Source organism: Alosa alosa, chromosome 12 (assembly GCF_017589495.1).
Source record: "Alosa alosa isolate M-15738 ecotype Scorff River chromosome 12, AALO_Geno_1.1, whole genome shotgun sequence".
In the NCBI taxonomy this organism is placed as follows: domain Eukaryota; kingdom Metazoa; phylum Chordata; class Actinopteri; order Clupeiformes; family Clupeidae; genus Alosa; species Alosa alosa.
Genome location: NC_063200.1, coordinates 6,715,439 through 6,734,726, shown reverse-complemented (window position 1 = coordinate 6,734,726; position 19,288 = coordinate 6,715,439). Strand labels below are relative to the sequence as shown.

The following is a 19,288-nucleotide window of genomic DNA, read 5'->3' as shown; positions in this document are numbered from 1 at the left end:
TGGGTAATGAAACCACACTTACCAGAACACAAATGCATGCACAGACACTACATCAGCTCTTGTCTTGACTGTCTGGTATGTAGACACACAGCAACAGGTGCAAAAGGTGCTCAGTGTTGGGGAGTAACGGAATACATGTACCGGCGTTACGTATTCAGAATACAAATTATGAGTAACTGTATTCCGATACAGTTACAAGTTGAATAGTTGGTATTTAGAATAGTTACATTGTTGAAATCAATGGATTACATATGACGATACTTCTCTGTTTCATAAGTTTATTCACTCTCTAAATAAATTAAAGCAACTCCATTTCTCAGAAGATCCTGAAAGCAATCTATGATGAAATTGTTTCCATGTTTAAATCCAAGCCCCGCCATCTTGCACTAGCCTCAAAACGCAGCCAGCCCGCATTATGGACGCGTCATCGGAGACCCTGTAATGACTGTTTGCACAGGAAATTAGGAGTGAAGTAAGTGGAGGTAACTCCTGTTCCTCACTGATCGTGGTTCCTGATGTCTGTTCAAAGGATATTTTCCCAAGTATTAATAGCTCAGGCTACTTCGGCCAATCGGTTACACAGTTTGCTAAGCAATAAACAAAGCCTAGTTCATGTGTTGATTTAGACCTACAATAAAACCAATCTCTAAAGTAGGCACTGCATTCTGAGTTTTTTATTCTAACTTAAACTAGCTTTGTGGATTTTTTTTTATAATTAGATCTACATTTACGTTTTAAAATGAATTATATGGTGCAGTCTCTGAAGAATTATTCTTGCGAGTAGCATATTTTAACGTGCAGTTTTTGATTGTCATTTTGTCGTTCATTTTGAGAGCACTGATATACAATAGCCTATAGTGTTTACATTTACAGGTCATTTGCGTTCCACCTGTCATATGCGCCCCTCACTTGTACTGGGTTGATGCCACCGAAAAATCTCACAGGCACACCTTAATTATAATTTTTGGCTACGCCCTTAAAGTAGCCTATTTGTTTGTTTTAATTAGCCTAGTCACCTGCTGTAGTTTTAGTGGTCACCTTGCTATTTTAAAGTTGTATCAGGTAGCTCAGTTGACTTTACATTATCCTAGCCTATGTGGGCCTAACACTTCAGCCATTTGGAACAGAAGAACAAACCAGAATAGGCCTGTTTAGTAGGCCTAAGCAGGATTTGATGGCCGCATTCCTACACTTATAAAATGCAATTCAATGCGGAAGTAATCTAAGTATTCAGAATACGTTATTCAGATTGAGTAACGTAACGGAATACGTTAGAAATTACATTTTTGGGCATGTATTCTGTATTCTGTAACGGAATACGTTTTGAAAGTAACCCTCCCAACACTGAAGATGCTACATATGATCTTGAGGAGATAAATGATGACATGATAACCAACTAAATACAGAACACATGTCCTATGCAGACATACACAGTGAAGTGTTGACATATACTTTGAGAATTGCAAAAAAGTTATCAATCCAAGAACTGTGCTTTATGGTATCATCGATCTATTAAGAAATAATTTAAGAATTTAGTAGAAGCCTTAAGCAATATCTATCTGTCTTTATATCTTAAGTAACCACTTACTCTATTACTTACTATATTTTATTTTCTCATAGTAAGACTTTGGATATGTGTTAGCAAGAAGTTACAAAACTTCTCTGGGGGTAAAGGGTGAGTGTCCTCTGATACGTACAGCTGTTTTAAACAAGACAGTTAAGACAGAAATATCACATCTTAACTTTACTTTTTGGACACAGATTATTACATATCATTTAATACCACTGTTATCAAATTATTATATGTACATGTCATACTCCTTCTTTTACTCCATATAAAGCATCCTAACTTACACACCAAGAAAAGGGAATGAATTATTGTGTTGTTTTGAAAGAGGTGTTGTTCCATGATGTTATTTTGTGGTTGGAAGACAGATGGTGATGCCAACTCCTGTGATCATCAATCAGAGGGACCTGGAAATACTGTTCCGATTTTCTGTCTCAATACAGACAGTGAGATCAAAAGGGCCTCCTGTGAACAAGGCAAAATCAGCACAACAGAAGAGGAGGAAGACACACTCACAGGTCACAGCACACAGAAGACAGTGGCACATACAGTACATGATGAACTGTTCTAGTAAAAGATCTGGAACATAATGGCTGTTTTAAAGACTTGCAAGGGCATTTCAGCGGAGCAGGATAGCATGCTGATTGATGCCATAATGGAGTTAACAGTGTCCAGATCTGGACCATCACAGGACTATCAGGCCGTACCTCCCACAAGTACACAAGGCAGCATATATTTTCTTTTACAGCTATTGTCCCCGGCCTTGCATTGTCCATTTAGCATCCTTAATGTATTTCATTTTTTTTAATGTCACTGACACTGATGCATCTGTTTTTTTTCTCCTCTTTCTCACCTCTGTTCGTATGGTGCGACTTCCCTGCATAGGGCATGTGTTGAGATACAGGTTGAACAAGGAACTTGGGTCAGAAATATCCAGGTTTTGATCAGAATCAACGCTAGCCTCCAGGCCTGCCAAACCACCAAACACCACAAGCATATGCCTAAAGAAGGAGAGAATAGACTATGAGAATGTAAGACAAGAAGGATGCAAGACAATAAGGCAAGGCAACAAAAAACAATGAAGTAATGTTCAAGTTGTATACACCATGTCTTTATAGGACTTTGGTATTTCAAGTATACAGACAGTTTCCTGCACCTGGATTAAGCCTAGCCCTAAATCGAAAGATTTTGATTAAAGTTTTCTTTTAGTCTCGGACAGGGGCTGGGAACTTATGGCTCTTGTGTTGACTGCATGTGGCTTGCAGAGAAATTTGAGCAGAGATTTTGTATCGCTGTAAGTAAGTTAAATAAGCTAATATTACACTATTGTGTCAATCCAATGCATAATGCCAATGGCAGTAATTGTATTTCTAAATGATAACACCCACGGAATTGAACCTCCATTGAGCAGCCCGACACTGGACGTCATCACATCAACATCAAACTCTTCCCATTCAATCTCTGTACTTCCTTACTTACTCGTAGGTTACCATTAAAGTTCATAAAACATGTCCATAAGGGGAAAAGATCATAACTACTGTCTCTCCAGGTCGAGTAGACAGGCTGGGTCTGTTGTGCCTTGAATGTTAACGCTATGTTTGTATCAAAATCAGCTCAGCAGGAAAAAACTTTCAAAGAGCTCCAGTGGAAGGTAGCATCTCCATGCATGACGTTAACCATTTTCCAGATCAGCTTGAGAGGTATGCTGGTGTAGGTGTAGGCTATGCTGCAGGTGACACGTTGTGCAAAGACAATCTTGCTGTGTTTGCTAAAGACAGGATCAGTAGTCAATAGTAAATAAAGACTTGAACCTAACAATTATAGCCTTATACAGAACAATAGTGAAAGTGTATGCCTACTATTAAAAATTCAAACTAGATGTACCGCATAGCGGTACAAAATATGACCGCCGCTCAGTCCTGTACATCCGTTCCGCGAAAATAAATCACACTTCAATTTGTCTCCATATTTTACTCCATCCCCCACTCTTGAAACTTTTGTGTATGCTTATTTGGCATGCCTGAGTGTGTGTGTGCGGCTGCACAGAAAGTACCCTACTGGTGCTGAAAAGGTGAATAGATTGTAGAATAGCCAAAGAAGATGTAGAATTGTTATAAAACCTTTAAAATCTCTAAACAATCACAAGTAGGGCAGTTCATCACAGTTCATCCATTGCAACTGGATTGATGAAAGGTCACTTACACCTGTAGGCTACATTGTATTTGGGAAAAGCAAAAGGTATCAGCATAATGTTATTTATTTATTTATTTTTTATGTATTTATAAACAAAAAACATCTCTGTCAGTTCCATGCCGTTTTCAACAGCTATCAAAACAAAAGGTCATTTTGGATGGATGGATTTTTGTGAATGTTTCTTCTTCTACATAAGATTTTAGTCATCTTTAGTTCATGTAATACTTTATTGTCAATGCACAAATTAAGTAACAGTAGTCTGAAGCGTTATTGTTAATGCACAAATTAAGTAACAGTAGCCTAGTCTGAAGCGAAATGCTGTTTTACATCTAACCAGTGGTGCAAATAACTGACATGTCCAAATGGGCCTTGATGAAATCGTAAGCTAGACTGTTCATACACATTTTAGCGGGCCAAAGTTGAAGAAAGCTTTTGTCGTTATTGTTAGTGCAAAATAGGCTGATTCATGTTCCCTTGCATTGTTTAACTGAGGTCTATGGCTAGTCTGGCTTTCATCAGACCAAGCTCAATCTTTTAAGAAATCAAAAATAAATGGCGGGCAGATCAGGCTGGGTTCACCCAGCCTAGTCCATAGGCACCCGATATTGTTTTAATTTTCGATTGAGATATAGCCTTCCGCTCTGGCTATTCTAAATGCAAAATGCATCAGGAGTTATGACAAAAGCGGTAACTAACAAACTAGATCCTAATAGAAAGTTGTTAGCTTCCCTAAGCTACAGGTAGGATTATAAGGTAGGCCTAATGACAACATAAATTGTCAATAGGCTATGCTGGCGACACAAATAAAATCTCCTTTGGAAACCAATGGCTTCGCCTTACAGTATCAAGCGGACTTAAACTGTCATATCGTGGCGAAAAGTTGTAATAACATTCCGCAGCTCCATGAGTCAAGGAAAGCCTTGAATGAAGTAGCCACTTCTAAATGGGACCCACTACACAGTAGCTTAAGGTGTTTTGCTAAAGCAGCCATAATGAAATGAAGGTGTCATTGTTTGGATACTTCACACACGCGTGCTTTTTTAATTTCACAGACTACAACTACCAAGCTGTAATCAAAGCACATCGATTCCCCTCTCACACCCTGCACGCACTTAAAACAAAATAAACAGGCGTCTCAGTCTCACGCATGTATAGGCAAAACTGTATCAGACCGGTGTAGCGTTGGTAAATCTTCCATTGCACAGAATGATTTTGTAGCACGTGCAATAAATGACAGTCGAAAGATACAAACAGTGCTGCTATACATTTGCTTGGTATAACCGCATTTATAGTTTTCTACAAATGCAATAAATCAAATGCCTCCATCACTCAACCAAGCATGCGGTAACATTACCTAGGTCCTTATTGATATTACAAGATTAGCATTACCTGCAGTAAAACCAAGCATGTCCGATAAACATCCTCAGATTTATTTAGGCTTCAAGAAGAAATGGGAATTACACTTCATGTGAACATCGTCCTATCCTTATTAGATGCAGCTGCGCTGCGGTAAATTACAGTCCTTGTATGAAGCGTCCATTGTTTTTTTCCAACCCACTTTTAACTTCCAACAAAATTACGTCTCACTGCAGCGATCGCGCCATCTAGTGGACAAGCGATAAGCGACCAATACTGAAAATGCAGCCATGATGATGATGATGAATATTTATTTTGGCTTTCTTTTAATCCTACTGATTTTCATTTTTTTTACCGGGGGCAAATCACAAATGAGTGATTATGAGCCAGGTTGATGTGGGCCCTTGAGACCAACATACCATAAAAGATTCACAGAGAACTGTTTCTGCCCTACCCTCCTTTCGGAGGTCCAGTCCAGCAGGGGGCTGCAGATGAAAACGAAAATGGCGGTTCCATGCTATCCATGTGGGGTACATGCCCACCAAGTTTGTGTACCCGGTCTTTCAGTGTCGGGAATCCTTGTTGGTGTACGTCACTAAATGTACACATAAATTATTTTATTGTAAGGCCCCATGAACGAAAAGTACACAAAACTTGGCATGTATTCAGAGGGGTGTCATAATGATCCTACACTTTTAATTTCGTTGCAGTTTTGACCTTGTCAGCCAGAGATATTGAGATGAAAACACTTAATTTTTTGCTTTTAAATTTTTTTAACTAGGTGGCGCTATACATGAAATAAGTGGTAATGGGATGGGTTGACATGCCCCTTAAGACCAACATACAAAAAAAGGTGGACCCCCTAGGCCCTACGGTTCTCGAGATATTCACAGAAAACTGTCTCCGGCCACCTACAGGCCAGTTGGTGTATAGTAATATAAATTAATTTATTTGTGTGGCCCCCCATGAACAAAATTCCACGAAACTTGGCGTGCATTCAGAAGGTGTCAAAATGATCCTACACTTCCAATTTCGTGCAGTTTTGACTATGTTAGGTCACAGATACCTACAATTACAACACCTCATTTTACTTTTTTGTGTTTAACTAGGTGGCGCTATACATGAAATTAGTGGTTATGGAATGGGTTGACATGGCCCCTTGAGATCAACATACAAAAAAAAAGGTGGTCCTCCTAAACCTACGGTTCTCGAGATATTCACAGAAAACTGTGTCTGCCCTACCCTCCTTTCGGGGTGCAGTCCAGCGTGGGGGGGCTACAGATCAAAACGAAAAACGATGGTTCCATGCTATCCATATGGGGTTACATGCCCACCAAGTTTTGTCTACCCGGTCTTTCAGTGTCCCGGGAATCATTGACGGAAATTTGGACATGCGAAAAAAAAAAAAAAAAAAAAAAAAAAAAAAAAAATCTGACTAAACCTATATGACCGCCCGGCTTGCGGGCGGTCATAATTACTATATGGCTTCTAACTAAAATACTTGGTATTTTGACTCCCCCTGGCTTAGGAAAAGGCTCAGTCCATGTACAAGAAACCGATCCATAGAGCCTTAAGTTGTTGATTATGTGAAGTGTGTTAAACCCAACTTAAAGGAGACTTAAGGGAATATAGCAGAGAGGTAGCATGGTTGACCTGAATGGGGATATTGTAATGTTGTCTACATTGCTTCCCTTCTCAGAGGTTCCAATAGTGACGTCATAACCTTCTTTATAAGGACATTCAGTAAATACAGCACCTGTACACACAAGAAGAAGAATATATAAAGACAAATACATATAAATACCAATCAAACAATTGGAGTATAGTTCTATACAGATTGACATTCTGAACACGGTGCTAACTTACTGAGACAGGAAGCAAGTCGGACAGTGTAACCCCAATAAAGCCCTTTTTCTGTACGGGGAACATGAGGAGCCACCACTACACCTTTATAGCGTTTACCACCTGCAACACACACATACACACATTGTATTATTTAGGCACGGTGTATTATTTTACACCGAGTTGACTGAGCTGAAGATAGAAAAAGGGATGAGAAGATCCTACAACTCTTTCTAACTGCAAATTTCAAAAGCTACCATTATTAAGCCACTTACCCGAGTCCTGATTCTTGTTGAGTTTCACCGTTACTCTTAATCCTGGCTTAAGCTGCTTATCAATCTGAACCTCCTACAAAACGAAACACACAAACACACACATACATACATTAAAAAACACAATAGTGACAAAATACACTAAGTTACAGAAAGACCATGGAAATACACACACCTTCCTCATGCCACAGTCCACATAGGAGCCCTTTTCTGCCTTACAGGGCCTATCAAGGACCAGGCCTTCCCGAAACACTGCCTCCTCATCCATACGCATGTGATGTGGACTATCTAAAGGATTCAAGAGACCTGCGCACAGAGACACACATTGGACATATGCAAATATGTACAGGACCATGCAGGTGTACGCATGCTTGTGTGCTTGCCATATGGAGGTATCAAAAAGGGTGACTTACCTGCAAACTGTAGGTCCTGATGTTTAGGAAAAAATGCTTTCCTCAGGTACCTGATAATAGAGGAGAAGGTGTAATTACAAAACAAAGGTAAATATATTTTCCTATAGTCTCTCTCTTTCCCCTGTGTGTGTGTGTGTGTGTGTGTGTGTGTGTGTGTGTGTGTGTGTTTCACTATAACTTGTGGGAACAGAAGAATGTGCTTCTGGGACTATACTTACTGTGGACACTCTAAGTACTGGAGAATGCGTGCAAGCTGGACACATGCTCTTCCTTTCTTCCCAACACCATTATACTCTCCTTCAGTGTTTCTTTAATGATAACAATTTACAAAAGGTTACAAAAAGGTTAGGGTTCAGGGTCACAAATAGTTTTTAGAATAGTTCTGGCCTGTACTGGATGATTTGTGTGACAGACCTCAATAAATAAATACTCACTTCACATCCTCTCCTTGTTCATCAAACACAATTACTTCATCGACACAGAAGACAGTGCAGGCACGAGCGATCTGCCCTGCCAGGTACGTGCGCAACTCAGGTGACTGTGCATTGTCCAGCACAGAGCCCGGCAGTGCCACACTCAATGTATATGAGCGACCTGACAAAGATTAACACATTTTATAATTAATATCTTGTGTCTGCTTTTCAAAACACAAAGGAGTGTCTTTTTCTTTGTGTAGATTATACCAAATTGATATTTGAATGTCTCTTAAAGGGAAACTTGGCAGGATTTCCCCCTCTGCTGGAGAAATTGCACATTATGCTATTTTAAACTGTGAAAAGGTAATGATAAAGCACATGGATTTGTTTACAAGCTAGCGAACTGTTAGCATAAGTTTGGCAGAACTATGTGGATGTTACAAGGTAAGAAACACGATTTAAAACGAGTTTCTTGTTTCTCACTTCTCTTTCCGGGACGGTAGTCTCAATGTTGCAAGGTTGGTTTTCCGCCTGGGGACGCTAGGCGCAGCGGGGAAAGTCACCATTTTCACCGGAACAGGTCATTTAACCATCCGAATGATTTCTAAACGCGTTTATTGAGTTGAAATAGTTGCCAAGTTCCCCTTTAAGTGGACAAGATGCTTACCATTACTCTTCTCCTCCTCTTCCACCTGAGCCTTTTTTTCCTCCAGCTCCTTCATCTTCTGTTTCTCCAGCTGTGTGATGAGTCTTTCCTCCTTCCGTTTGCGCTTATCCTCCTTCCCTGAAGAGAGCACATAACCAAGTTACCCTTCTCTGTTACCACTAGATCAGTAACGTTATTGATATGATGCAAGTCTTCACACTCACGTTCTGTTTTCCATTTCTTCCAGTCAACTCTCTCTTGGGCCTGTGTTAAGAAAGCATATGCCTATTATCTACGTTTCTGTTTGGAACAGACCGTGAAGTTTGCTTAACTAACGTTATAGTCACTTGAAAACGTGTTTACGTCGGAGCTTAAACACACGCTGTCTGTGTAGTTCTCTGAGTATAAACTATCACAAATGTCATATAGAGGCAACTACATCACTGCAGCTCCTTCATATTCAACAAGTTATTTACAAATATCTATAAGATCAGACAATTACCTCTTTAGAAAGTCCCCCTGGCTTCTTCATGGCATGTTTTTCCGACATGTTCACATGTGTGTGTTTCCTTGAAATCATTCCCATAAACACAGAATGCAAACATTTGAGTTCCGTTGGCATCATAGATGTCTATCTCCTCATGAAAGAAATACATTAAACTTAACGTGGTCAAATAGCATATTTTACACTTTTCAAATAGTACACTTTACACATAAAAACCATTAACTACATTCCAACCATTTCGAAACTATATTTAACAGAGTGTAAATCAGCCAAATGTCTTCACTCGGACGTTTTAGGTTGTAACACTTCCTTTTCAAGCAAAGGCCTCCGGTGGAAAACATCAGACACCGAGCCTTAAAATTAGTACCAGAAATAGTATTCCCCAATTCATTTTTTTAACATCAGAAGAGTTCTACCGTTTGTTGGAATACCTGAACATTAAAAGTAATCATGGTAAGTAGAAATATAACTCGGTGTACAGACGAAAACGCTGTTCATGTCTAGTTAGCAAAACATGCTATCAATCGAAACGTGGTGGCATGGTAAGTGCTCATCTATGACGTTGGCCTTAGCTTGTTCTCTGATGTCTCTTGACTGATATATCGAAGGGAGTTTTCATAAGATTTGTTTAAATACTCAATTAGTGTTGGCTACGATGTAAGTAACAGGCGATGGAGCGCTATGTAGCTACATGTTCTAGTTAACCATATGGGGTAATTCAATTATATAAAAAGCAAGCCTATACGCTAGTGTTTTGTTTATCTGCAGCTGTTGGTAACAAATTGTGATAGTGATTTCAACTTCGACATTTCCAGTTACGTGAAAAGATCAGGAATTCCCTGTTTTTCTTGATTGTCTGGTATAAATAATACCAGCGTTTTAACACGTTGTAGAAGATACCCTACTATTTACTATTCAACTTTTCCAGTGGCCATGAACGTTGTTAATATGCACTTACATTACAGACTTATTTGAGCTAGCCTTATCTCAAGTGTCATTTGCTCAGCTTGAAACAAAACATCACGTCATCCAGTAATCACTTGGCCTACTTTGTGTTCAGATATTTCTGTTACTGATTTATCTTTTTAGACTTGCCATATACATTATTGTTTTTTCTTCCACGTGATGCAAAGCCTAATGAATAATGCTGTTTGTTTTTCCTATGTTTGCAGCCTCAGAACGAACATATTGAGTTGCACCGTAAACGCCATGGTTACCGCCTGGACCACCATGAGAGGAAGAGGAAGAAGGAGAGCCGTGAGGCACATGAACGCTCTCACAAGGCACGCAAGATGATTGGCCTAAAGGCCAAACTCTACCACAAACAGCGACATGCTGAGAAGATCCAGATGAAGAAAACGTGAGTGAGCTGAATGGAATAAATAAGCAAATGTTGTCATGAGCATCGTCACAACTGACTGATCTACTGGTATAATGATAAGAGCTTTATTGTGGTTCAGAAGCAAATCATTTAAAGATATAATTTACATTAACCATGGTGCCACATCAGCTGATATACATTTCCCTTTAGTCAAAGTCAAAGTCAGCTTTATTGTCAATTTCTTCACATGTTCCAGACATACAAAGAGATCGAAATTACGTTTCTCACTATCCCACGGTGAAGACAAGACATATTTTGCCAATTTAGGTCCACAGACAAACATAACATTCAAGTAAACAAAAAAGTAAGTAAATAAGTAAATAAGAGGGCACATATAATAATGAAAAAATAAGAGCAGCAAAATTTGGTTGAAATTGTGCATAGACAGTCAATAAAATACTAGTGCAAAGTCAGGCCAATAAAAGGCTTGGGTAGTTCTGTTTGACCTAAGTCAATGCATATTTATTGTTGTGCGTGTATCTGCTTGTTCTAGCCTGAAGATGCATGAGCAGAGAAAGAGCAAACAGAAGGATGATGAGAAGACACCAGAGGGAGCTGTGCCAGCATACCTGCTGGACAGAGAGGGTCAGTCGCGGGCCAAGGTCCTCTCCAACATGATCAAACAGAAGAGGAAGGAGAAGGCTGTGAGTATTCATTCTGAGTGATCACCCATTCATTTTGAATACTCATATACCACTTTAGAAATACTGTAATTTAAAAAACATGGTTGTTTGTGCTTTTGTATGACGAGAAATGTCTATTATGTTGTTGGTGAATTAAGTAATAAGGTTATCACTCTGCGTTTGTTTATAGGGTAAATGGGAGGTCCCCCTGCCAAAGGTGCGGGCACAAGGGGAGACAGAGGTTCTAAAGGTGGTGCGGACAGGCAAACGTCAGAAGAAGGCCTGGAAGCGTATGGTGACCAAAGTCTGCTTTGTGGGTGATGGCTTCACACGGAAACCCCCCAAATATGAGCGCTTCATCCGACCTATGGTACATAGACTGTCCTACTCACTCTGTGTTCTTTTCTGTACAGTTTTGTTAGTAGTCAGTTGTGGTTCCTGATCAGTATGCCGACGGTGGCAGTTGAGAAGATTTAAAACCTTATGCACAAAGGGGTTACCACCTACAAACTTGGAAAACCCAGACTAATCATATTTTGTTGTTCTTCCTATAGGGACTTCGCTTTAAAAAGGCTCACGTTACGCATCCAGAACTGAAAGCCACATTCTGCCTGCCAATCCTGGGTGTGAAGAAGAATCCCTCCTCACCCCTTTACACAACACTAGGTGTCATCACCAAGGGAACAGTCGTGGAGGTCAATGTCAGTGAGCTCGGTCTTGTCACACAAGGAGGAAAGGTCATCTGGGGTGAGTGCAGCTGTGATTGTATGAAATTGGTCCATTGGCTGTTGCTGCTGTGTGCACTGTAGATCTGATGACTGTATGTCTGCTGCTGATTGTTGAGTAAGGGATAATATGTTGTCCGCCGGTAATTATCGGAAAATAAGTCCCGACAAGGCGAACAGAACAGGTTTTGCTTCGACCTGAAGGGATAATTACTGGCGGACAATACATTATCCCACTTATTATACGGCTACTTGCCAAAACCAGAATAGAAACTTAACACAATGTGTCTTTCAAAATGACTTGGCTACCGTTTCGTGGCTTCCACTGACAAAATAAATAGTTTGCCACACAGACAGAACATCATGTGAATGGAACTTTCTGCAGCACTCTGAAGAGCTGTGTAATAATGTTTATTATAGGAGGGACTCATTTGAATAGCACACACCTAATGGTTTGCTGAAGTTGTAGTTTTATTTTAAAATGATGCCTGAAAAGGGCATACAAATCATGTGTCATGTGTTGCACTCTCTTATCGCGGTCATTTGTTGTTTCAGGTAAATATGCCCAGGTAACAAACAACCCAGAGAATGATGGCTGCATCAACGCTGTGCTGTTGGTCTAATGGATCCTGGCTAAATTAACTGTACCTCTGGAAGCTGCTGTTATGCATTTACCAGCACTGGTCTGGTGTCCTCCCAGAGTGTCTTGTAATCATTGGCAAAAAAATGAGGAATTATGAGATACTGCTGTACAACCAGATGAATCTCAGCAACTTTTGGAGTCACTTCCGCAGTGGCATGTATTATATTTGAGAATGTTCTGTTTATAATAAAAAAATATTAAATTGACTTGCTGAATGTGTCATACCATTTTTATGAAAAAGGAGTCAAGCTGATATTCCGTTTAGGGCCACTGTTTTTCCCCATGTGCATAAACGCACCATTAGATGCTATCAGTGAATTTTAAATCGCAGAATAATGAGATCATTGGCCTAAGAAGAGCAGCCTCAAAGCCATGAATGACTTAAAACCCATAGCCCTCCCTTGTCATGAAGGCCTTTGAGAGGATTGTGAAACCTCACATTATCTCTTCAGTTTGCATATCGTGCTAAAAGAGGGGTGGATGATGCCAAGGTCTTATTGATCAATGAACATTTAGAAGGCCCAAATTCTATTGCCCGTCTCCTATTTGTGGATTTTTTATCTGCCTTTAACACCATGCAACCTCACATGCTGGCTAAAAAACTCATTAACTGTTTCTAGCTGGATCAGCTAATTCTGTGGATCATGGATTTCTTTCACCCAAAGCACAGAAGGTGCTGGTCAACAAAAGGTTCTTTGACATCAGATACACATCCACTGGCTCATCTCAGGTGTATCCTCTCATTGCTTTTCATCTTGTATTATAAGTAAGTATATAAATACTCTTTTGATCCCGTGAGGCAAATTTGGTCTCTGCATTTATCCCAATCCGTGAATTAGTAAAACACACTCACCACACAGTGAACACACACTAATCCCGACACCGTGAGCTGCCTGCTACAACAGCGGCGCTCAGGGAGCAGTGAGGGGTGAGGTGCCTTGCTCAAGGGCACTTCAGGCGTTCCTACTGGTCGGGGTTCGAACCAGCAACCTTCTGGTTACAAGTCCGAAGCGCTAACCAGTAGGCCACGAGGCAACCTTCTGGTTACAAGTCCGAAGCGCTAACCAGTAGGCCACGACTGCCCCAAAGGATGTCTCGCCCTTCCTTGTGTGAGGCTCGAACTCACGACCTTCAGATTATGAGACAAACCCTAGGAGCTGCTAGTGGACTACAGGAGACTGCAGGGAGAGGAACAATAATACATCTGGGCCCAGGGGCCCGAAAGTTCATAATCCGCCCGTGACTGCAGGGAGAGGAACACACCCATCTGCTGTACATTTGGGCTACAGCAGTGGACAGTCTGCTGCTTCAGATTCCTTGGAGCATCAGAGAGGATCTGAGCTGGTCACACCATATTGTATGGTCACGAAGACAGTAAGACAGCGGCTCTTCTTTCTTGGACGTGAAATACTGACCAACTTCTACCGCTGTACCATTGAGAGTATCCTGACTGGCAACATCACAGCATGGTCTGGTGACAGCACTGCCCATGACCGCAAAGCTCTGCAAAGGGTGGTCAGGTCAGGTCAGCGCATTACAAGGACTGCGTTACCAACTATTCAGGACCTTTATAGCCAGCGCTGTAGGAGAAAGACCAAGTGGATCCTCACTGACCCCAGACATCACAGCCACTGTCTTTACCCTCCTACCATCTGGAAGAAGGTAGCCTACAAGAGCATGCAGACCTGTACCAGCAGATACAGAGTTTCTATCCACAAGCCACCAGGATGCTGAATTGCCATTCTTTCCCTCAACCTCACACCTCAGGGTTTTCCTGAATTGCCATCCCCCCCACACACACACACAGGTACCCCCCCATCTAACCCGCCTACACACACACCAGAGCCCGTTTACGGAGAGCCGGATCACTCACTCCATTGTACCTGCAATCTGTTGCAGTTCCGCTAGGGGCGATCACGAATAAGTGCAAAAACAATGGGGGTCTAGACGGCTAAATTGGTTGTCGTTAAGAAAACGAAGACTTGATTGTGGTTTCTGCAAGCTCAATATGGATTATAGGTCAAAAGTTGAATTGAATGAACGAGTAGTCACGTCCTTTCGATTTCTTACAGGTTGGGTCGTTGTTCAAAGTCAAGTCAAGTTTATTTATATAGCTCATTTTATACACAGAGGTCATTCAATGTGCTTTACATAAACAAAACCAAACAATAATAACAAATAAAAGCCTAGAAGGGCAATATAGTCAAAGAATAGTTTAAAGGTAAAGATCATAATAAAAAGAAAACATAAAACACAAGGTAAAATCATTTAAAAATAAAGAATAATTAGTAAGCAAAAACAAAGGCAAAAGTAGTAAAAAAAAAAAGTAATAAAAGACAAGGTACAAATAATTATCAAGGCAGATTCAGAATTTGTAACTCGGCACAGTTAGCAGAAAGCATCTGAGAACAGTTTGGTCTTAAGTCTAGATTTAAAACTGGCTACAGTTGGGGCCTTTTTGATGTCATCCGAAAGTTGGTTCCACAGCTGAGCCGCATAGCAGCTAAAAGCTGCTTCACCATGTTTAGTGGTGTGTGTGTAAAAACTGTGGGTTTTACTAGAAGGTTTTTAACCTGGGACCTGAGAGGATGAGAAGGTGTGTAGCCTACTGCTGAAGCATGTCTGACAAGTATTTAGGTCCTGCTCCATTTACTGATTTATAATACTATATTATAAATATATATTTATAATATATATACTGAGTATAAGTAATGTGGTCAGTTCTTTTAGTTTTTGTTAGAATCCTAGCTGCTGCATTTTGTATCACCTGAAGCTGTTTAATAGTCTTTTTAGGAAGGCCTGTGAACAGTCCATTGCAGTAATCAACCCTGCTGGAGATAAATGCATGAATGAGTTTTTCTAAGTCATGTTTTGACATCAGCCCTCTGAGTTTGGCAATATTTTTGAGATGGTAAAAAGCTGATTTAGTTATCGCTTTCATGTGGCTGTTGAAATTTAGATCACTGTCAATTAATACACCAAGATTTTTAACAGTATTCTTTGCCTTCAACCCTTTTGTGTCAAGGAGAGTGGCAACCCTAAGTCTTTCCTCCTTTTTACCAAATATAATTACTTTAGTTTTTTCTTTGTTCAGCTGAAGAAGATTTTGAGACATCCAGGTGTTGATTTGTTCTATACACTGACACATAGATTCAAGAGGACCATAGTCGTTTGGTGATAGAGCTAAGTAAATGTGTGTGTCATCTGCATAGCTATGATATGAAATCAAATTATTTTGAATGATTTGTCCAAGTGGGAGCATATAGAGGTTGAATAATAGTGGCCCCAAGATCGACCCTGGGGGAACACCACAGGTCAAGGGCGTTGGTGTTGAGGGTACAGTTACCGATGGCAACAAAAAGCTCCTTTCTTGTAGATATGATTTTAGCCAGCTGATAACTATGCCTGTAAATCCAACCCAGTGTTCTAGTCTGTGTAGTAAAATATTGTGATCAACAGCTGTTTTCAGTGACTTTCAGTGACTGGCTTTACAACAGCTGTTTTCAGTGACTTAGGAAAAGTGCCAGACAGCAGTGATACATTTACAATTTGAAGGACATCCGCCGCTATGAGGTGAAAAACAGTTTTGAAGAAATTGGTAGGCAGAGTGTCTAAGACACATGTGGAAGAGCTGAGATTCTGTACCGTTTTTTCAAGTGTTTCGTAGTCTATCAAGTTGAACTCTGACTATCAGTCTATCAAGTTTAGTTTCCCTCTGTTTGTTGCAGGTTGTTGAATTTGTAATTCAGCAGATATGTTGAGTATGATTTTGTCAATTTTACCTTTAAAAAAAGATGAAAATTCATTGCATTTATTAGTTGAGAGAAGTTCAGGCGCTAATTGTGAGGGGCGATTTGTTAACTTATCAACAGTTGAAAATAGAATACGAGTGTTATTTGAACTTCTATTGATAATGTTAGAAAAGAAAGACTGTCTTGCTTTGCATATTTCAGAGTTATATGTGCGGAGCATCTCTTTATGGATTTCATAGTAGATCTGAAGTTTGTACCACGCCATTTTGACTTCCGGAGAGGTCACACCCAACACCTGCCACTGACCATCGGCGGTGCTGTGGTGGAGAGAGCGAGCAGCACCAAATTCCTGGGGGTGCACATCAGTGAAGACCTCTCCTGGACCACCAACACTGCATCACTGGCGAAGGAGAGCTCGCCCGCCTGTACTTCCTCGCGAAAACTCAGGCGAGCAAGTGCTCCACCAGCCATCATGACCACATTCTACCGAGGCACCATTGAGAGCATCCTCTCCAGCTGTATCGCTGTGTGTGGGAAGCTGCACTGAATACAACAGGAAAGCCCTGCTGCGCGCATAGTGAACACAGCTGGAAGGATCATTGGTGCTTCACTCCCCTCCCTGAAGGACATTTACACCACCCACCTCACCCGCCAAAGGCGACCAAAATTGTGAGTGATGCAAGTCACCCAGCTCACAATCTGTTTGATCTACTGCCCTCTGGGAAGAGGTACAGAAGCCTGGCGCTCCCGCACTACCAGACTCACTAACAGCTTCATACACCAAGCTGTAAGGATGCTGAACTCTCTCCCTCCTCTCCCCCTCCACCCTCAGCTACATAACATCCTGGACATTGGACCCACAATGGCCGCCTGCACTACTCCACCTGCACACTTGAACACTTGCACACTTGTACACTTTACAACTTGGTGTTGTTGTCCTGAAAACACAACACTTCTGCTGCTCTTACATAACTTGCACCACTATGCCACTTTTTCTTTATTACTTAGGTCAAACAGTATTTTATAGTATTTTACAGTATTTGCACTAGTATTTTATTGACTGTCTATGCACAATTTCAACAAAATTTTGCTGCTCTTATTTTTTCATTATTACTATATGTGCCCTCTTATTTACTTATTTACTTACTTTTTTGTTTACTTGAATGTTATGTTTGTCTGTGGACTTAAAATTGGTCAAATATGTCTTGTCTTCACCGTGGGATAGTGAGAAACGTAATTTCGATCTCTTTGTATGTCTGGAACATGTGAAGAAATTGACAATAAAGCTGACTTTGACTTTGACTTTGACTTTGATTTTCTTTCAGTCTTCCTACACTCTCTTTTTAAAAGTTTAACTGCTGGATTTTGCCTCCATGGTGCTTTCTGTTTGTACTTAACCTTCTTGAATTGTAATGGAGCAATGTCATCCATAATGTTTGCCATTTTTGCATTAAAGTGATCAAATAAGTCTTCAGAATCTGACAGTTGACTTGACTTTAGTGAAAGTGCTTGCTCAAAGAGAGCACTTGTCTGATCATTTATGATTCTCCTTTTTACTATCATAGCTGTGTTTTGAGTGTGTGGTGACATAGACACATCAAAGAACACGCAGAAATCATCAGATAAGGCCAGGTCTTTAACAGCTGTAGAGACATCGAGACCCTTTGTGATAACAAGGTCGAGGGTATGGCCGAGAGAGTGTGTTGGCCCCTGTACATGCTGTGTTAGGGAGAAAGTATCGATTAGTGCAATGAATTCCTTGACATAATTGTTTTCAGGATTATCCACATGCAAGTTTAGATCCCCTGATATAATAAGACAGTCAAACTCTATGCAAACACCTGATAGCAGTTCACCTAGCTCTTCAAGAAAAACTTTAGCTGAATGTTTTGGAGGCCTGTAAATTGTCAGTAATAAAATCTGAGGAGAAGACTTAATGCATGCACACAGATATTCAAATTAAGTAAAGTCACCGAATGACGACTGATTGCACTGAAAAGACGTCTTGAAAATTGTGGCTATCCCCCACCTCTTTTATTTGCTCTGGTAGCACTCAAAAACTGAAAATTTGGGGAGCTATGTTGTTGTTGCCCACAACAAACCAGAACCAGAACATTTGAAAGGCTTTTAGAAAAAAAATAAGGAACTCACATTTTCTCTGCCCCCAGTTCGAGAAACAGGAATTTTACACAAAAAATGATAGAAAAGTGGATTTTGAGGATACTCCCATTCCATTAGACTTATTCGTCTGCACGTGGAACACGGGAACTACAACCAGTTCAGAAACAGGAAGCCCCTTATTCATTCTCTGCACACACACACCAGTTCACACACACATACACACAATTTTTGGCATAATTGTAACAAAAGATAAAAATAGTAGTTACATTTCAAATAAAAGCCTTTCAATTCTCTTTATTCCAAGCAAATGCCCACCAAAAGTATTGAATAAATTATATTATGGTTGTTAGATTATGAATATTAGTGTGTGCTCGGTGTTGCAATGTTTGTATACTTTTACCACTTCCGGGGATAGTGGGGGTCGCATGTCACTGGCACCGTTATTTTCGGGGTCACGGGCTGAAAAGTTTGGGAACCCCTGCAGAGCAATGTCCGTTTGGGAGACTTCTCCAGCAGTTACTGGTATTTTTTACAAAGCACCTTTTATTGGGATAGGCCTAATCATAATCATTGAAGAATGAACTGCTTAAAGTAAATAAACGTTGCACATACAAACTTTCTTTATGAGAGCTGTAGCCTTTCTGGATTCTGCTATCAAGCATTAGCAGACATACACACTAGGCCTATAGTCTCACAATAGCCCCTTTTCAAATGATAAGGGGGACCATGCCCCTGAATCCCCCTAACCTTGGAGGCCCAAAAGTATTTTATGTCGTGGGGCCCAAATTCTCCAACAGCACCCAATCAATAATTAGCCTTTTTGTAAAATGCGA

The 19,288-nt window shown here is 40.5% G+C and overlaps 2 protein-coding genes across 2 annotated transcripts; one reads left to right on the top strand and one right to left on the bottom strand.

Annotated features, from left to right (window-relative positions):
* Positions 1-1,729: 1,729 nt before the first annotated feature.
* spout1 (SPOUT domain containing methyltransferase 1) lies at positions 1,730-9,292 on the bottom strand. Its single transcript, XM_048259704.1, has 12 exons — positions 9,208-9,292; positions 8,930-8,969; positions 8,727-8,843; positions 8,078-8,237; positions 7,862-7,951; positions 7,644-7,693; positions 7,406-7,536; positions 7,234-7,306; positions 6,983-7,081; positions 6,770-6,872; positions 2,421-2,568; positions 1,730-2,032 (listed from the first exon to the last, which is right to left on the bottom strand). Exons 1-12 carry the CDS (start codon positions 9,289-9,291, stop codon positions 1,961-1,963), a joined length of 1,167 nt encoding a protein of 388 aa, XP_048115661.1. The 5' UTR covers position 9,292; the 3' UTR covers positions 1,730-1,960.
* Positions 9,293-9,506: 214 nt separating this feature from the next.
* Positions 9,507-12,788, top strand: nsa2 (NSA2 ribosome biogenesis homolog (S. cerevisiae)). The gene is made up of 6 exons (XM_048259703.1): positions 9,507-9,663; positions 10,383-10,570; positions 11,085-11,235; positions 11,405-11,584; positions 11,769-11,961; positions 12,495-12,788. The coding sequence occupies exons 1-6, from the start codon at positions 9,661-9,663 to the stop codon at positions 12,560-12,562; spliced, it is 783 nt and encodes a 260-aa protein (XP_048115660.1). The 5' UTR covers positions 9,507-9,660; the 3' UTR covers positions 12,563-12,788.
* Positions 12,789-19,288: the final 6,500 nt, after the last annotated feature.